General features: G+C 34.5%; 1 protein-coding gene across 1 annotated transcript in view; it reads left to right on the forward strand.

The window, feature by feature from the left end:
- The window catches only part of LOC124358124 (disheveled-associated activator of morphogenesis 1), a 131,912-nt gene that overhangs the window by 86,803 nt on the left and 25,011 nt on the right, over positions 1 to 20,098 (forward strand). The window contains 11 exon segments of the mRNA XM_046810417.1: positions 4,600 to 4,728; positions 5,897 to 5,986; positions 7,841 to 7,912; positions 10,300 to 10,533; positions 11,709 to 11,906; positions 13,351 to 13,565; positions 15,928 to 15,994; positions 16,257 to 16,374; positions 17,289 to 17,421; positions 19,310 to 19,436; positions 19,720 to 19,917. Coding sequence (XP_046666373.1) covers positions 4,600 to 4,728; positions 5,897 to 5,986; positions 7,841 to 7,912; positions 10,300 to 10,533; positions 11,709 to 11,906; positions 13,351 to 13,565; positions 15,928 to 15,994; positions 16,257 to 16,374; positions 17,289 to 17,421; positions 19,310 to 19,436; positions 19,720 to 19,917 — 1,581 coding nt within the window.

Below are 20,098 nucleotides of genomic sequence, written 5' to 3' on the forward strand. Positions count from 1 at the left end.
TATAAGATGAGTACTTACCTAATCGCTGAAACCTAAAACGGCGTAAAAACAATGGTTATTCCTTAGAGAATATACTCACTGTAAATGTGAACAAATTGAAAATAATAAACAATGTTTACAAAGAACAGTTGATTACATTAGACATCTCTGTTTAATTAATATTTCACAACTTAAATAGACAAACGTGGGATTTTTCACTATTGTAAAAACCAGTGGGGCGTAGCTGGGAGGGGTTTTCGAAATAAGAACAGGCCTATATTCATCCCAGGGACCGTAAGAAAGTCGATGTAAAATTTCAGTACAATCGTTAGAATAATTTATGCGTGAAAGCAAAACAAACAAACAAATGCACTTTCGCATTCATAATATTATTAGGATTAGTGAATTGAAGTAATAATGTCTTTTGTATGTCTTGAATACTACGATAATGGTAAAAGAAAAGCTGTAAAAGCAATAAGAGGCCTTTCCACCTTCATGGAAAGGAAGCTGAACAGGTTTTTTGTTTGAAATTTGTTTTTGACGATGGAAGGATTGTTAAGGAAAGAGGATTTTCCGGTCATTTCTATCGTTCAGTGATACAAAAAAAATCAGTAACACAACGTTTCGAGATCTGCAATCTGATCTCTTCCTCAGGTAAACTAACCTAACACATAATTACAAACTACATGTAGGTTAAAATAAACAAATCATACCAGAGCGTTGTGACACACGTAATTAAGTCAGGATTCACAACCATCGTGTTGTGTGTCAACTCTGGAATGTCCGGAAAAATCCTCTTTCCTTGAACAGGTTGTCGTGTCGTTATTGCAAGAAATATTCTCGGGCGATTTTCTGGGATTGCACTCGGAAGGGGAAGTGCACTGCACGTCAGTGCTGGGATCTCTCAGCAGAGATGGCCCATGACCAGTGGCCGGCCCGCTATGATTGGGCCACTTAGGCCACTGTACTTCCTGTCGCCGCTGACCGCTACTGTGCCGACCGGTTCTGGAAAGGGGCTTCCGAGATCTTTACAGTGCGGAGGGTCCAAATTAGGTAGCCCGTCTCGTCCGCAAATACCAACGTCTCATATGAGACAAAATGATTATCGGTGCGAAACAGGTTTGTTTATGAATATAAATAGCAGTTGCCCGCGGCTTCGCACAAAATTTTGTAGGTTTTGCACCTGTATGAGCACTTATGGTTTGAGTGAATTATATTTCCGATGCCAATGTCGAGTTCGCTTTGTTGCCACAATCAAGAAAATACGTCAAAAACTGTATATTTGTGGCCATTGTAATTTACTTTGTTCTTAGTATGTTTTGTTCGATATATGACTTTGCCTTGTTTCCCGATCAAGAAAATATATATATTACAGATCAGAGAAGCCTACTTCTGTCCTAAGTGAACTAAGATAGGTTTTATATAAGTTTTAAATTTATAGTAAATGTTAGATTGTCTTTTAGATCTAACAGTTAGTGTTTAATTAAAATATACAGTTAAAAGTACATTGATAACGACACAACGATTTTGTTTCTTTTAAACTGAAAAATATTGTTCATATTTTAGAACATTTAGAGCTGGAATTGGTACCTACATTAGTTTAAATGCACAGGCCAGCAAACCTTTATCTAGCATAGTTCTTGCCGACCGCTTTAAAGGGAGTTTTCAGTGTCAAATTCTGGCCATTTTATGTTTCAGGTTATTTCGTAAGATGAGTACTTGCCTAATCGTTGAAATCTAAAAAGGTTGCGAAAAGCATGAATATTCCTTACACATTCTCACTCATTATAAATGTAAACAAATTGAAAATAATAAACAATGTTTACACGGAACAGTTGAACATTTGACAGACTCATTTAATTAATGTTACACAACCTTAAGGACCGAGACCGGATTTTTCGGTACTTCAAATACCAGTGGGGTGTAGCCCGGAGGCATTTTCGAAATATGAATAGGCTCATATATTTATCCCAGAAACCGTAAGAATGTCCATTTAAAATTTCACTACAATCTGTTCAGTAGTTTACGCGTTAAAACAAAACAAACGAACAGTCACTTTCGCATTTATAATATTATTACAATTAGGATAAATGCAGTACTTGTAAAGAATTCCAAAACACACAATCCGAATACGAGTATGCTTCAGTGTGTTAGTTAGGTTCACGACAAAATACTGAGGGGTATAAACAATACTATTACAACCTTTATTTATTTATTTTTTATACTTTATTTTAAATCCCTTTGTGAGTTCGTTCTGTCAGGGCTGAAAAAAGATTTGCATCCAAACAAGCAGACTCTAGTTCTAAATATGATCAAAACAAGAATCGACCTAATACTACGGTATAGCAGTCCACGATCTTCTCAAGGGCGAAAGATGAGTATCGTGCATCTCATGGGCAGTTCCAAAGACTTCTTTAATATTTGCACTAGTGCGAAGTGTAACTCGACCCGCGTGTGAACGGTCGACACAGTGCCACAATCACTCTTCTTGTACCCCTCACCATTGCGTAACCCCGGAATGTAGAACCTGCAGTCAACAGCCACGTCATCCACAGGCTCCCTCTTCTGTCTATCCGCGGTTATGTCAGAGTCCACTTGACACCCTCCGGTTCGGTTACATCACCGCAGTGTTCAGCCCGTCCCGTCATGTTCTGGGCCTTCGTGCCGATCGTGATCACTTATTAACAGGTTGCAGGGTACGCGATCCATCCACAACCATCTCCCGTCCGAGAGTGTCACGAGGAAACACTTGTTTGGACCTTCCCTGTTGTTTTTGTAGGGTGATTGAACACCAGCAGGTTGTGACTTTTGAAGGTTCGTTTGTTAAGAGAGCGATCGGTATTTGTTACGTACAATCGTGTGAAAGTTGAACGACTCACGGTGTACTGTCTAGTATATCGAGTTTTATACAGTAATAGGATATTTTCGTGTGCTTACTTTTGGGGTGTAGAGAAGGAGGTCTAAAAGTATTTTTCGCGTGAACACTGTTTGTATAGGTTTGAGTTCTGAGCATTGCTTTAAAAACATGTGAATGTTATTTGTGTTATGTTAAAAAAACTATAAGGTGCTGTACTTTCATTCCTCTCTGGGTTTAGCTTAGTTATGTTTACGATTTTTTGTCTTATATTACAATTATGGATGACTCTTCTGCTGATCCGAGAGAAATTAGCTGTACAGGATTTTATATTAGATATACAGCACTGCGCGTCTCTTTAGAAGTTGAAAACATTGTGCAAAAACCAAAAGGGGATCAATAATCAATTATTTCCTTGAGCATCATGCCGAAATTAGGTTTCGTTAATTGGCCACGTATGCAATGTTTCTATTCAGGTGAAATCGTATTAGTGCCATTTACTGATGCTCGCTTGTATCACAGGAATCGGAATTGGAAATATGAAAGTAACCAAAACCCACATCCTCTCACGCCTGGGGCGCTGTGTCTGTGTGGTTTCCTAACCTACAAATGAAGTCAGTCCTTGACCTATCAGCTGACTGTCTTCCCGCCTGATTGTAAAGTATAATCTGTGAGTGGTTGCGGAGACGACGTAATCCCGAAGAGATATATACAGTTTCCCATGCCGTTGTCGCTTCTCTCCTATTGTTTCAGTTGGCACTGATGTTTATGCCGAGAACTCAACCCATTCTGCGATATGTTTATGATAGGCGAGTCTCGTCCCTGGACATTCCTATCCTACACGGTAACTCGAACAGGTGTTCGGGACTTTGACACACGGATTTCCTGGAACACAATTTGTCAAACTTGAAGTCTGTCCTTAACATCTCATTGACAGGACTTCACTTTTTTCTTTCTAAAATAACGATAAAAATAGTTTTTTAAAATTGTAACTTCGATGTATGTGAAGGATGATTTGGAAATTAAAAACTATTTAAACTACTTGCGTTTTTGTTATTTAAAACATGTGTATTTGCCTATTTTGCTCGTGGAAATCTATGGAAGATATTACATTTCTTAATCATCAAATTAAATAATTGTACAAGTGTATTCTATTACAATCTTCATTGATCTTCATAAAATAAAAATAATGAAAATGAAAAAAAAAACAATTTCTCCATTACCTTGAGGTGGATATTTGAGCAAAAGCAAATCCCACAAACTGATTTTAAACTTTAAAGGAATAAGTCGTTAACCTGTAAAAATAGTCTTACTTTGTGAGAAAGTTCGACTGTTGAAAATCGGTTATTGAATAACTTCTCAAACTTTTCATTCAATATCGCCTCTCACGTATTATTGTTTCAGTATTAAAACCGGTTGTGTATTATTGAACTTATATTTGCAGTTTTAAGTATCAAACTGTCATAAGCTACATGGTTACTCATTCAGCGTGTTCAAGAATTCTTTAAGGCGTGCCTTGTTTGTTGCAAGGAAAAAAGAATGAGCGCCTGCAGTGGTATGGTGTATTTTGATTTGTTAATTTTACACTGATATTTTAATAACTCCTTGCTATTAGGTAGGCAATAAAAACTTCTGTATTGGCATAATGTCTGTTAAACTACAGAATAGATATTGTATTTTTATCGCCCTACCACTATCACTTGTTATACTTATTGCGTTATATCGTGTAGGTTGTCAGGTATTAATGATGAACCTTGTGCTTGCAGGATGATGAACCGCCCGAGATCACCTACTGTGTGGTGGACCATACAGGAACCCTCTCCCTACAGACACTCACCCCCACCCAGCCCATGCCCACCGAGGAGGAGCTCAACTCCAAGTTCGCCGAGTTGGTTGTAAGTATCAGTCCTATTTAAAACTAATTATAATAAATTGTGATATTGTCTGAATATAATATTATTGAATTTACAAGTTAATAGTTTCAATAACATGTTGACAGCGGCAGACACCATAGTTCATGTGCTGTGTTGTTAGGCTTCTTAAGATCACTCAGTCTAGAGCTCCAGTAAAGGTGTTAAAAACTATCAGCAAAATCATTGTACTGTTTGCATGAAATTTGGATGAAATGATAATAATACATATTTATTAAACATAATCTATTCTGTGAAGTTACTACTGAAACAAATCATTAAGCGAAAACCAAACCTACAATAAATAATAACATTAAAAATAATAGTAAATTAAAGTAGTAAGTTAAAAACATAGCTTTTAGAAAAAGCCAAAATAAGTGACTTGCTTGATGTTATTAGTTATTATAGTCAGATAGGTTCTTTTAATGCACATTGATAATATATTTTTAATTTTTGTATTTGAAAAACATGTACATAATTCATTTTCTTAATGTTATTACATTTAAGTTACTTTATTATTTCTAGTATTTTCATTTTTGTGTTAGGTATGTGTTTTTGTCAAGAAAAGAAAACTTTAGCTATTATTTCTCACATTTAATTTAATTAAAAAACGGTACAGTGCGTACCGCAAGTTTTTAGGTTGATAATTATCGACTGTTTAATATATTAATAATTATGTTTGTTCAAGTTGTGCTAGCCATAGCTATATAGCTAGTAATTCCAGGCAAATGTTTCTATTGGTTAGTTGTAAACTGGTGCCTGGTGATGTCTATTTGTTGACCTGGGTAATAAAATAATACGGGTAGTTTTATACCAGTTATAAATGTGTTTTTAAGTATTTGAAACATATATTTAATTAAAATAACATAGGATACAGTCTGTTATATTAGCACTTCTGTCAAAACATTTGCCTATTTGTCTTTGGCCATTCATAGGCATATGTAAAAATTTAATTTAATATTGTGGAAATGAGCTGCATTTAAAATTTTAAGAATAACTACAGTAAATACCTGGACATTAACTGAAAGTAAAAATTTGTTTCTACGGTACTAACTACATCAATGAGAAGAGTGTTTCTATTACTTGCATTTTTAACTGAGACTGGTGAATTTATCATTGGAAACTGAAGTAACTGGTGAACTATTGTCTGCAGGAAGAATTGGACCTGACTGCTCCCAACAAGGCAGCCATGCTCAGCCTGCCTCTGGAGAAGAAGTGGCAGATCTACTGCAGTCGGAAAAGGGTGAGCTCTAAGATAATAAGTAGTGTGGTACCATTCTATTTTCTGAAGAATTTTTGCTAATTAGTTATTTCTCAATTACTTACCTAATAAATTGAGGATGTCACATTAAAAATAGATTTTGGACAACTCTTGGGATATAAACAGTTAGAATTTACATTTATAATATTATATATTGTACTAGCTGTTTCCTGTGGCTTCGCACACTTTTTGTAAGCTTTGCCTGTGTATGTGCACTTCTGGCTCAAGTGAATTATATTTCCAACGCCGATGTAGAGTTTGTCTTGTTGCCACGATCAAGAAAATATGTTAAAAGCGTATGTTTATATCCATTGTACACATATAAGTACTTTATTATAAAGTGGTCTAACACTCAAGTTTTAAGTGTAACCTGAAATTTATCTTAAGACGTCATACATCATAATTTAGTGTGTTCAAATTGTGTTTTGGCTAGTTAATATGCGTAAGAGTCTCGTAATTGCAGTTTATAATGTGCAGGCGCTTTGGAAACTTTTATCTTTTGCAGCGCTGCCTGGTGGCATGTTACATTAATGAGCATATAATTATATAATATTATATGAGTTATACCTTTTGTAGAACTGAGATTTTTTAAACACACTTATTAAAAAGTGAAATGAGGAGTGAGCAGACCACACTAAAATAGTCTGTGACATTCAGGCCGATGTTGCCAAATTCACTGTGACCAGAGGTCTTTTGTACTGCCCTAACTTCTAGTTGCCATCAAGCTGCAAGCTATTATAGGACTCTGCTAGCTTTCTGGGGTCCACCTCTCATATCACAGGGCTTAGGAAAAGCCTTACCTATCCAACAGAGTTGATGTTTTGAGATGGTTGGACAGTCCATCCAGAGATCGTCTGCTGACTCCTCATCCTTATTGCAGAATCTACAGATTTCTGAATCATTCAGTCCTAGTCTCTTAAGGTAGTTCCGTAGGTTAACGTTCCTATCAGATGTCTTGTTCTTTTTTGTTCTCTTAGGACAAGACGCTTATAAAGTGCATTTAGTCCTATAGGGACCTTTGCACTGCTTCCGGAGTGACAGGATATTCAGGATGGGTAAGGTTGGGGGTAGGGGCTGCCTCTTATCAAGATCCATGAAAAAGTCCTAGTTTTTTCTTTTGGTAAGGTGAAAACCATTTCATTACATTTCCGTAGTGGGTCTATGAATCGCTTTGACATTCTTAATCATTCTAAATAAGGTTTGTTTATGGCAATAGATGTTGAGATGGCTGATTTTGAGGATTGCTGAGGGGAGATTCGGATGGATCAGTCACAAAAAGATTGTTTTCGTGCGGGCTGCTCCAGAGTAGTGTTTGGAAAAAATGAAAACACGTATTGTCTGTAACAACCTTGTCATAGGTATTTAATAAAAAGAGTGTTTTCACCACTTTATCTGAAGTTTGCTAGATAACAGCAGAGTGTACAGTACGGTAGCAAAATTTATGTAAATTGAATTAAAATTGTCTGTAATATTAATTTACTTTAAAGCAATGATGAAATGCTTCACTTGGAAATATTCAGTTGCTCCATCTACAGTACACAAATAAAATTCCTAATCCAATCTTTTATTTATCTAAAAGACCATAATGAGATACCTTGTTACAATCTAATGTTTCATGTCTGAATTTGGTGCATTTAATTGCAATATGAGTTTTTCCTTACTGATAACATTTTTGGTAGCCATACATAATAAAAAAAATACTATACTGCTCTGTTAATACATTCATCACTTTTTGTATCTCATCAAAAATTTTCTCGTAAATCTAATAAATTATTATTGTTTTATTGCTCTGTTTGTTATGTGTTCTGCAAAATTAACAGTGATTTGTTCTATTAGGACCAAGATGGAACAACGGATTTGTCACAGTTACCGGAGGAGTACATCGAGAGAGTGCAGGCTTTGGCCAAGGTAAGTCACTTTGTTATCCTTCAAACACAAGCACATCTTGACCAACAAGTGATATTTATACAATGATAAATCTCCAGTAACTATGTGTTTATCACAAATGGTGAAGCAAGAATGCTTTATTCTTCATGTATAGGAGATAACTGGTGATTTTGTCATCTTCAAGGCCATGACCCAAAACATATTGTGATGCAAGACGAACTGGAGTTTGCGGGTGAAAGTCGTTATTAAGTTCTAAAACACCTTTAACTGAATAAACCACGTGTGAGGCTCCAGGCTATCATGCCTAACTCGTTTGAAACTGTAATGTCAGACCTTCCTACCCATAGCTTGGAACTTAGAAATACGCAGTTGACAGTTTTGTTTGTTGATCATGTATTATGGAATTGTTTTTAACTGCGATTTTGAAAATGTCACAATTTAATTTAACTTTTTTGAATAATTAAATAAGAACTGCACAAGATTAAATTCATTACCAACAGTATTCAGAAAAATTATCTAATGTCTGAATATTTTTCTTAAAAGGTTTAAGTTTCTACAATCAGAGCCTCCTGCTGTAAAATAAGCATAATAATTTTTTTGCATTTAAAGTTGTGAATTGGTTGGCTCTCTATACTAAATTTAATAACTGAGTATAATTTTTGGGGAATCAAATGTACATATGTAAAAAATTTAACAAACATGAATATAGCCCCCTATGTTGTTCTAATTAAAATTTTTCACATCATTGCTCCTTTCTCCTTAAGACAATATTATATGTAATATTAGCCATGGTTACATCAGAGATTTTCACAAAGAACTCCTCAATGACTCTTCTTTAGGCTGATTGCTTAAACAATAGCTTTCTATGGTTGTATGAGGTGTGTTGATGTGAACTTTTATGAGTTAAAAGTATAAAAGTGGTCAAATTCTTTACACAATCTCAATATTTATACTGTTATAACTCTTATAACTTAAATCTCAATAAAATTCAATCAAACTTAATATTTAGCAAACACAAATTAATCACTAATTTAACATTTGTTAAACTAGTTGAAATTAGGCAATACACAATAGACATTCTTTGTTCGTAAATAAATATATACATTTTAGAATTTGTTCATTAAAATTAATAGTGAAATGTAAAAGGTACGAAGAAGCCTTATAAATTCATGGTGTATGTGTTCTGATAGTTAGTTTAGAATTCCGTTGGAGATTCAAGTTTTTGAGAGTTCTTCAGTTGTATTGATGGTGTTCTCTTTAGAGAAACTGGAAGAATATTAAATTAGTCTACACTAAACATTGATGTGTACAGTATAAAATGGTTTCTATACAAATAAACTGAGATGGTGTATTTAAAGAACTATGTTGAGTCTAGTCTTTTGTAGTAACAGTCAGAGATTCTGATTCTATTTTTCAAGTGGTTGCAGACTGTAGAATTGGTTTGATGATGTAAAGATTGCTACTGTTAAAACTCTCAGTTTCCCAAAGAGTTAGCTCAAGGGCTTGGATGTTTCTATTTGATATTATTACTATTATTTGTTGCTGTTGTTTCACACCAAATAATTTATCCATTTCTAAGATTTTACTCAAAGAGAGAATGACTGGCTGTTTTAATATCTGTATTGAAGATTCTTGGAGCATTGGAAATATTTTCATTTAATACCACTGGCGAATTACAACACATTTTCCAATATTATTTTAACCTTGCGAGGACTTTCAGAATCGAGGATTCCATCTTTAGGTAACTTCACAAATGAATATTTACATTTTTTCTAAAAAAAAATTTTTTTTAAACAATTTCAGTGTTCATAAGAAACTAACTAACTAGTAACTTTAACTAGTAAGCCAAAAACTCAAATCTTTGTTTTTTGACTCAAGTTTGTCAGCTTTCTTTCAATTATTTGACTGTATGAGTTATTTAAGCAAGAAAATGTTACTAAAATAATTAGCCTAAAACTGTGCTCCTGGGAACTAAAACTATTTTCCAATTTACATGGGAATAGTCCTATCCTAAGTCTCTTGGATATTTCAATCTTCACCTGAAAAATTTAGTATGGCTACGCAACTTATCTACAATGCTAACTTCTTTTTAGAATGACTCTTGAAGGTTAACTTTTTAAATTGAGTTTTTTAAATTTAGTGTATATCAGTTAAAACTAATATATGGTCACCTTGCTGTGGATCTTGAATCAAAGCTTCCTATTGCATTTAGTCAAATACAGTGGTCTCATCATACCCTATGTTTGAACTACAACCTAGATTATAGGAATGGAAAATAATGTGGTGAAGCAGGAGATGGAAAAGAAACTGTATCCAGGATCCTAGATTTGCCTTGAGTACACATCATAACAGCTTGGGGCCCACACTCTGTTAAATTTAAAAGTCTCATCGTTCTCTGTGATTTCTAGGTGATGGGGTCTGAAGATGGTGTGGACGAGCAGGAGATGGTTAGTCGGACCCGGACACTGGACTCACTGAAGACTGCCCTAAGGACACAACCCCACAGCTTTGTCCTGAGGTTTGTCGAATGTGACGGACTCATTGCTCTGTTGAATTGTCTGGCAGCCATGGACTACGACATGGCACAATCTCCTGCGCACACATCTCTCATCGGCTGTGTCAAAGCTCTCATGAATAACTCAGTAAGTTAAATGTTGCACTGTTGGTTTACATATAATATAGTGTAAAAAAGATGAGGAGGTTGTGTGATATTCTTCAATCAATTTGTCTGATTTTTAAATTCTCTTAGGTCAAGAAGCTTATAAATTGCACTTAGTCCTATAAAAACCTTAGCGCTGCTTCCGGAGTGACAGGATATTCAGGATGGGTAAGGTTGGGTGTAGGGATTGCTTCCTATCGAGATCCATGATGAGGAAGAATTAGGGCACTAATCTCAAAGTCAAGTCCCTCCGGAAGAAGGGGAGGCCAGCTCTGAACCAGCCTCTCTAGTCAAAGCAGGCAGGCGGTGGCATACCCTTGTTAAGGCTAGCAAGAACCTCTGATATTTAGGGAACGAACCCCACCAAATCCAACAGTCATCTCCCCCAGTAGACTAGACCTATTGAATTACCCTTGCATTCTAGAATCTCAACATTTAAGGGTAGAGATGTGCTGCCTGGACATTCATAAGGTTGCCCAGATTTAAGTGACACATCAGTTTTTGCTGTGCCCAGTGGTAGGTTCAACTGGAAGGTAAAAACTGGCCAGAAGTGATCCCTGCTGGGTTGATGTGTGTGATTTACAAAAAAAAAAAGCAAACTAAAATATGGAAATAAATGTCCTTTTATTATAGTGAAAGAAAAATAATTTTAAAATTCGTCTCATATTTTCTTTGGTTTATATATATTTTAGATCTTCCCTTGTAGGGATGTACTGTATTGTATGAGATTTTGATTTTCCATACGTAACTGCCAGACAATCCTCATATGAATATGAAATTTATTCTCTTGTAAAGTCTAATGTATCATACATAATTATTGAAAATTTGTTATGTTTCCTATTCCAATTTGAATTTCCCACGCACATTGTTGCTAATCAGTTATATATTTTCCAAAGTATTTTTCCTCAGTGACTTAAGTACCATAGAATACCATTCTTGGAGGTTGAGTGAAAGAGAGGGCTAAAACGGCCCAAACTTCGCCTCAAAATAAAGTCATCTTTCATTTAATTTAGAACTTTATAAGAATGAATTTGTTATTTATATTATCTAACAGTACTGATACTGAACATTAAATCTATTCTATACATAACATTTCAATATTGTACAGTGAGCACTGAGATGGTGATCCCCGAAGTGACATGTGTGTTTTCTGTGCAGACGGGAAGAGCTCATGTCCTCGCCCACCCCACCGCTATCAACACCATCTCGCAGAGTCTGGCAACGGAGAACATCAAGACTAAAATTGCGGTGCTGGAAATCCTCGGTGCGGTGTGTTTAGTACCAGGTGGCCACAAAAAGGTGCTGGACGCCATGACACACTACCAGCGGTTCTCCTTCGAGCGTAGCAGGTTCCAGGTAGGTTAGATTACTTATTGAATTTTGAGGTTATGAACCAGACTGAAAGTGTATTGAAGGGAAAACAGGATTACGGATATGTGAAATTATTGAATAAAAGGAACAAAGTGTTTCGAGGACTACACTCTATCTGCTTCTTCAGGTGTTACTACTAAAGCGCAAGTTTAACACCTTCACTGTTGTACATTTCTTATCATGTTAAAAGGTGACAATCCTGATGTTGAATCCTAGACTTTTTCTGCTATGTGCATCCTAAGAAGCATCGGTGGGCTAAATTTAGAAATCTACAATTATATGTCTGTATTACATAAAAAATTATCCAATCATTTGCTCATATCAGTGACTTTATGAGTGGGTCAGTCAGAGACTAAAGACATCTAGCTTTTATTTATTAAAATAAATACATTTTAAGCATGCAGAATAAAACTTATCCCTATTTATCAGGATCGTTTTGTTAAATTTCTTAGTCTAAGATATATTTTGCTTCATCCAATTTATAGACAACTGTAGATTTTCAATAATAAACATGTAAATTTATGTTTAGATGCATTTGAAAGCTTTACCATATATATTAACAGGTAAATAATAAACTTGGAGTAGGTGTAGCACTGCCAATATTGATTTGCTATTATCAAGCTTTATCTAATATGTGGACAACAGTATGCTTGGTTATCTTTTGGTAGTGGTAGTACGTGTGGTATCAAACAGCCAAACAGCGGAGAGGGTAATATTAGTGTTAAAAAATGTTAAAGTCTAACAGATTTTTAGATTTTGTCGATAACCACCTTGAAAGAGCTGGTTATGTCTGACAAAAACAGCTTAAGTATTTTAAGAACTAACATAGACTATTTATGTGACATGTAAAATGTAACCTGGTGTTTGCAGATGTGAAATCTGTTTAATTGTGCCATCAGTGCAGCTGATATATTTGGTAGCCACGCATTTATTCCACCATTATTCCACTACCTTTGTTCAAAGTAATCAACAGCATTTGTTTGGAATAGCACATAGATGGCAGCAACTTTCTTTAACAATAGTTGTAATAAGATTTTGTTTTTCAGTGACGCATTGTTAAATGAGTTATTGCTATGTTTATTGAATAATTTCTAGGCTCAGAAGAAATTGTAATACAATTTATAGAATGTATTATTAAATATTGCTGTAAGTAAGTTATAACTCAATGTAGTATTTGTTACCGAAATGTAATGAATTAAACAGTACAATAAAATCTTTAATACTGTGATAAATTACACTGTTACACTGTTTCAGTAAGATTTAAAAAATGTTATAATTTAAAAAAAGTTGAGTTAAAGATTTAAAGTTGAAGCGCTTCTTGATCACTATTTACCAAGGTGATTCTAGGTTAATATTTTACTTTTGATACTCAATAAACGTGCATTCTAGAGATGTAAAACGCAATAAAGTAAACCGGCGTGATGTGCAGGGAATTATAAACGACCTCGATCGCAGCACAGGGGCTTACAGAGATGATGTCTGCCTCAAGACAGCCATCATGTCGTTCATCAACGCAGTGTTAAACTATGGCCCCGGTCAGGAAAATCTGGAGTTCCGTCTGCATTTGCGGTACGAGCTGCTCATGCTGGGGATTCAGCACGTCATCGAGAAACTGCGGCGGCATGACAACCAGACATTGGACAGGTAAAGTGTTGGCAGCATCATTACTAGTAGTAATATTTTCAAATCAACAATAAATCATGATAAAATGACATCGCAAACAGAGGTATAATGGTAGAAAGACAGCTTTCCCCATAGAATTTGAATGAAAAACAAACATCTGTGCTTTGTAAGTTGACACCCTTTAATATGCATGTAATTCTTGTTGTGATAACAAAATGAACTCAAACTGCAGGGAAGCTAATATTTAATTAGTAAAATAAAAGCCTTTTATGTTATTTCTTACAATTCTTTCCATAATGACTTAAAATGTTCATAGATGTTTAGCTCTGTGGAAGTCAAGGGTAACTGCTGCAGATATTTTGTGTCTAAAAGGGACGTATATTCTTTTGGTGTGGAGAACCATGGCCATGAGAATTATAGAACATTTACCAAGGTTGACAGGTTGACATGAGGGTTATGACTTGGCGTGCAAGAGCACTTGAGCTGGCAAGGATCCATAAGCCTTCAGTGGCCACCTCTCTGCAGAGAGAGTTGGATTGACATACCTGTGGGGTTGCTTCATCAGTGCAGGGCAGCCTGACTTTAGCGCTGTGAGTTGGTGTGCAAGAGCATTTGAGCTAGCAAGGGTCCATAAGCTTTTCAGAGGCATCTTTCTTCAGAGAGACTCAAGGAAATAGCCAGTGAAGGAGTTCAAGGGGCCGGACCTCTCCAAATTTTCAATAATTTAGTGTTACTGACATGTACAACTGAAAGATTGTTCTCAACAAAGAAACTGGTCATGAACTTTTTAAGGAAGAAAATGGAGCCTTACTCTCTACTACAAAAAAATATTACTTGTCTGGACCCCCCAAAAATTTTTCCTGACTAAGTTCTTGGAGGGAGTATAACTGTCTAAACCTGTATAGTTGCTTCATCAGTACAGGACAGCCTAATGTCTAAAGGTCAACTTTAGAAAATTTTTATTTGGAAAACAAAAATATGTAGTGTGATTTATAATTGTACTTTAAAAAGTCTTGAAATTAGAAATTATATAGTTATTTAGCAAGTGTAAATCTAGTTTATCAAAAGTAATTATCAACATGTAAAAAAAACTACTGTACAGTGTATAAATCTAGGAAAAATATAATATGAGGAAAAATGGTTATTGGTTTCAATTTTTAACACTTCAGTATCTTCTCATTTCAACCTCTTTCTTTGATTTCTTTGGAAAAAATACCCTATCGATTTAAAATAGGAGGTTATATGCTTATAGAGGGCTTGCTCTCAACTCCTAGTCTATGAGTGTGTCAGCTCCAACTACCACAATGGGATAAAGTTGTACCGGTACGCAATTGTGTGTTGTGTAAGGGAATGAATAGTAGTGGGGAACATCAAGTTCTTACATTTTCCACCCTGTATCTCTGGTCTTATCTGTTGAGTTTGGCAATTGATAAAGAATTTTGTTCTCTTTGTGTTCATAATATTTTATTTTTCAACCAACTGGTTGCGAGCAGTGGAGTAGGTATAAACCAATAATAATAATAATAATAATAATATTTATTGTCATATTAAGTTTTTGCACTCATCGACAAAGTCACTTTACAGCCAGTAGCCAAGTCAATAAATAAATACATGTTTACATACTAAAATATAAGTCATATGTAAACACATCCATGAAATATAAACAATTATCCTTAGTTAGCTTTAGATATAGTTATAAATTAATATGGGATACAGCAAACAATTCATCTACAGAATAAAAAGGATTGTTCAGAAGCCAATTATAAAATTTATTGCAAACACTTTTTTAGGGTATATATTTATTAAATTACGTAATTTGTTGTAAATTTTTAGTGATACAACCTGGTGACTATTAATGGTTTTGTGTGTATGACAATCAGTGTATGTGTGTATCTTTTACTCAGTATTGTTTTATGTGATGCTTTTGAGATAAAATACGAGTACACCCTTTTGTTTTGTTGAAACCAAAGTTTAAATTTAATTTGAGTCATGAAAGATATGCAAAAATTAAGTTATAGTAATAGTTTTTTTAAACTCAAAACTATCTAAAGTTTACGTTTATGTTTTATTAGCATTGAGCATTAATTGTGCTGTGCTAATCATGATAACTAAGAAACGTTTTACAACCTTATTAGTAATGAATATAACTCTTGGTAGTTAACAGTGAAGAGGCGTATTTGTTCTAGGATGTTTAGTAAAAGTGTGTACCATTTAACTCACTATGAAGAAGAAAGTTACATTGCAATAACTGACGATAATGAGATATGAGTTATAAAGGTTTTCGCTATTCATATTAATATGAAATATATCATAGATTAGCAAATAGGTTGCTGTGTAAATTTTAAATAAACAGTATTTAATTGGTCTAATTATTTTCTTCTAGGCATTTAGATTTCTTTGAGATGGTCAGAAATGAAGACGAGAAGGAACTTGCTAGGAAGTTTGAAAAGGTGAGTAAACTGTTGATTTTCTCTTAAAATACAGTAAAATATATTTAAAAAGGCTTTTTGAATATTCCTTTTTTTAATTCACCAATATACTTTAATTTTCATTGTATAATAATGAAATTATACAGTATATCAACTTCTTTTTACTGTTACAATATTTTTTAGGTTATCTTTTCCCCGAGACATCAAGTAGTCATGAATTGGTCTGTTTAAGGAGAAACTTAGCTCTATTTTGAGGATTAATTGTACATTGTTGTGTTCGTAGGAACAAGTCGACACTAAGTCAGCCTCAGCGATGTTTGATGTATTGAGACGTAAACTGAGCCACACAGCTGCCTATCCCCATCTCCTGTCACTGCTACATCACTGTATCCTTCTGCCTTGTGAGTAGATTCTGCCACTTTGATAAAACATTGTGAACTTTTGCTTTTGTATTTAACAATAGTTATACTTTAAGTGATTATCCACGCAGCGATTCAAAATGACTTTCTTTAGGTTTTGTTAGGAAATTTAAGATGCCGAGTCTGTACTGTACAAAACCATCGTAACTGAGATTTAAGCTCAATGTAAATGTTTATTCAAAAAGTAATCTCTTATAGATAAATAAATAATTATCAACTACCAACGCTAATGCTACAGCTATACTTACGGTGATCATATTTTCTGGCATGAAATCCAGGACAATGTTAAATTGGACAACAAAATTAACCCACTGGGGACGAGATGACAGTGTAAGTTCAGATGACGAGTGTGCCGCTGGTTTCCAGAGGGTTAAAATACCATACCCAAAATATAATATAAATTCAAGTACTGAATAGATATAAATGATAATCAATTGAAATTTATTTCTCAATAATATGTACAGGTATGTAAGAAACCTTTTATTTATACTTGTTGGAAAGTTACAACTTATGTAGCAGTGCAATGTTCTTTATTTTCTCATACATTTCAGTGTATGATTCCAAAATGTTCATTAGAATAATTAATACAGCTTTGATACAGTCTAAGGACATAGAAGCTTATTTGAATGCCAAAAGTTTTTAGCTAAGGAAATCTATTGTTCGCCCAAAGTTTTCATAAAGTTTTTATAAGTTATTTTGTCGTAGAAAATTATTTTGGGAATTTGAGCCACAAACGCAATTGTATAGTGCTGAGACAAAATATTAAAATGTTATAATTATTACCAAAGAAGATAATTCAGACTAAAACTTATTAATGAGTGTGTGTTGTTTATGCACACTCTTAATTTGATTTGCACTGATGTTTTGCAATGTATATAATTGTTTGTCTGTTACAGTGGATTACGGTAGCCAACCTCAACACTGGTTGTTGTTTGATCGAGTGGTGCAGCAGCTGGTGATGCAGACAGAGAACGGCTCAGACCCGGACTCTTCCCCCCTCAACATCAACGTCAAAGAGATTGTACAACTGTAAGTGAAGGCTTGGGGTACATTTATAAACTCACTGAATGTATTGTGTGTTGGCTGAGTTTTTACATTCTCTCAAATGTAGTCGATAGGAGAAAAAAATTATTTTTGTGTAGTTGTTATTTTTGTATGTTTGTTTGATGTTATGTGAAAAATTTGGTGTTTAATGTTAAAGATAATTTTATACTAAAACATTGATTTTGCTCAAAATTGTTAAATTTATGAGTAAGCAATCATAATTAGACCTAATAGGCATAATCTCAAGACCGATTTTACTAACTGTATATTAAATCCCTATACCATTTTAATAAATAAAAAATGTTAAGAAATCACAATTTTAACATCCTCAATTGCAATCATACTAAAAACAGTTCTTGTTTATAACTAATTAAACAAATACCAAATCTTATCAAGTGTATTGTTTGGGCATATATGTTATTTGGCTTTTTCATGTTAAAGTTCAAATTTCAATCCAAATTCTATTTATAGCGCATGACACTTTTACAAATTGTTAACAAAAGTAACCACAAATTGGTATATATTGTTTAGTATCTTAAAGTGCAATTAACATCATAGGGAAGTTCAGATAGATAGTTAGATTCTAATTAGTGTGATGTTTTAGCTAACGTTGCCTTAATCAATATGTAAGATTTCCTATATCCATTAGATATTCCATACCCTATGTAGGTCCTTGAGATCTTATCCCAAGGAGGCCTTAATCCAGTGATACAAAAAGGAGCTATTCGTGTTTTTGCGGGTCTAAGTAAACGAGACTCTTGTAAAAGTGCGTTCAAAGAATTAAATTTGTTAACACTACCATCACTATACATCTTTGAAACTGTTAATGTTTGCAAAATTCAATAGTGTATCAGTCATTGATGGATCCTGCGGCACACGGGCACAACACCTGATCACGTGTGAACCTCCGACAGAGCTGCAGGTTTGCCTCTTAATGTTGGCCCCAGGTTATTTTGGAGGCTTGCTGATTGCCTAAAGTGCATCCAGAACAAATCGGAATTCAAGCTAAAATTGAGGGAGCACTTGGTGGACGGGTGCTTTTACTCAGTCGAAGAATTTTTAATGCAGATTATCACATTTACGCTTTAAACCTGATTCTCTTAATTGGATTCCTCTGTTTAGGACGATTTCTTTTGATCATTGAATAAATCTAAGACCCTTGTTGTTTTTAACTATTGACTTTGTTATAACAATTGTAAGATGTTGATACTGTCATACAACTCGTAGTTTTAATACGACAATAAATGTGTTTGTATTAAAAAATTATGTATGTTGTTATATAATTGTGATTAAAACTGTAGTAGCTCAAACAACACCTCCAGAGCCAAACAAAACTTTCTAGATGTCTCTAGAGTTGTGGGTAATGGAGACAATTTTATGCCATTTATGTACTCATTATATCTTCAAGACCACATGTATGATAGTTGTGGATAAATTAGTGACTACTACAGATGTACCTTGCGTTTAACCATTCATTAATGTTGGTCATATTTACCAAGGTGTGTAAAAATCTTCCTAGAACTGTTTAGTGATTCTTTTACCTATTGATTATTTTTAATTGATGGTACTTTACAGCATGATTAGGATCTAATGGCTGACATGATATCATGACATGAACCAATGGTCTAGAATTGAAAGCTAGGGTTTTCTTGTGCGCTTTGGGTTTTCTTGTATTTTATTTTATTGTAAGTTGTGATATTAAAAAAAAAATCGTTTTCCTAAATAGTTAAATAATATAGTGTTTCTTTTGTTTTGTTAGTAATAAAAAAATCAAAAGTAATTATTTAAAAAGTGTTATAACTTTGTTTTGGAATGTACAAGTTATTAATACGTGTTTACAAACCACCAACTTCTTATCCAAACTTGATTACAGATTAGCCAAAGAAGAAGAGCTTATTGCTGCAAGAAACAAAGCGGATGAGCTGGAAAAGGAGAATACTGACATGGCAACAAAACTCGCAAAGAAAGAACAAGAGCTTGATTTGAGGACACAGGAGAAGGTAACAGCTACATTATCATAGTAGTTCAGTAGTAGTTTCTAGTTTTTTCTTCCTTAGTGGAAAAGGAATTCCTATGAAAACATACATCACAAGGAATATCAATCCTATAATTCTGGTCTATTGTATCTTCACGGGAATTTTCTTTTGTCCACCTTATTCCTCATCTTGGAGAATCACTTTAACCTTATCCATTCAAATGATAAGTTTCTTAAATGCTGCACCATTGTCCCAAGTGATTTGTCTGGATGAATAGTTGTGACTATAGATCTATGTAACTATGTAGGAAGACATGGAGGCAAGCTTGTTGCGGGTGAAGGAGAGGCTGGAGAAGGAGACTGCAGCCCACCTGGAGTCCAGGCAGAAGATCTCTCAGCTGGAGGACCGGACCAGTGACCTGGAACATCGGGTGTGTTGTGAGGAGAGTGAACGACTGAGGCTGGAGAGGTTGCTCAGTTCTGGATCTCTGCCTGATGATGCCAAGGTACATGGAAGAGCTTACTGTACAAATATAAATAATGTATCCTGTAGACACTATGGAACATGGAACTCACACTTTCTAAAAAAAATTAGTTACTTATGAATTCAAATTTAAAAAATGAAAATTACTAATAAAACGATATTGACTAATGGCAATCTTTAGTTTGTTTATTATTGTAAATTTG

This window comes from Homalodisca vitripennis, chromosome 3 (genome assembly GCF_021130785.1).
Source record: "Homalodisca vitripennis isolate AUS2020 chromosome 3, UT_GWSS_2.1, whole genome shotgun sequence".
Taxonomy (NCBI): domain Eukaryota; kingdom Metazoa; phylum Arthropoda; class Insecta; order Hemiptera; family Cicadellidae; genus Homalodisca; species Homalodisca vitripennis.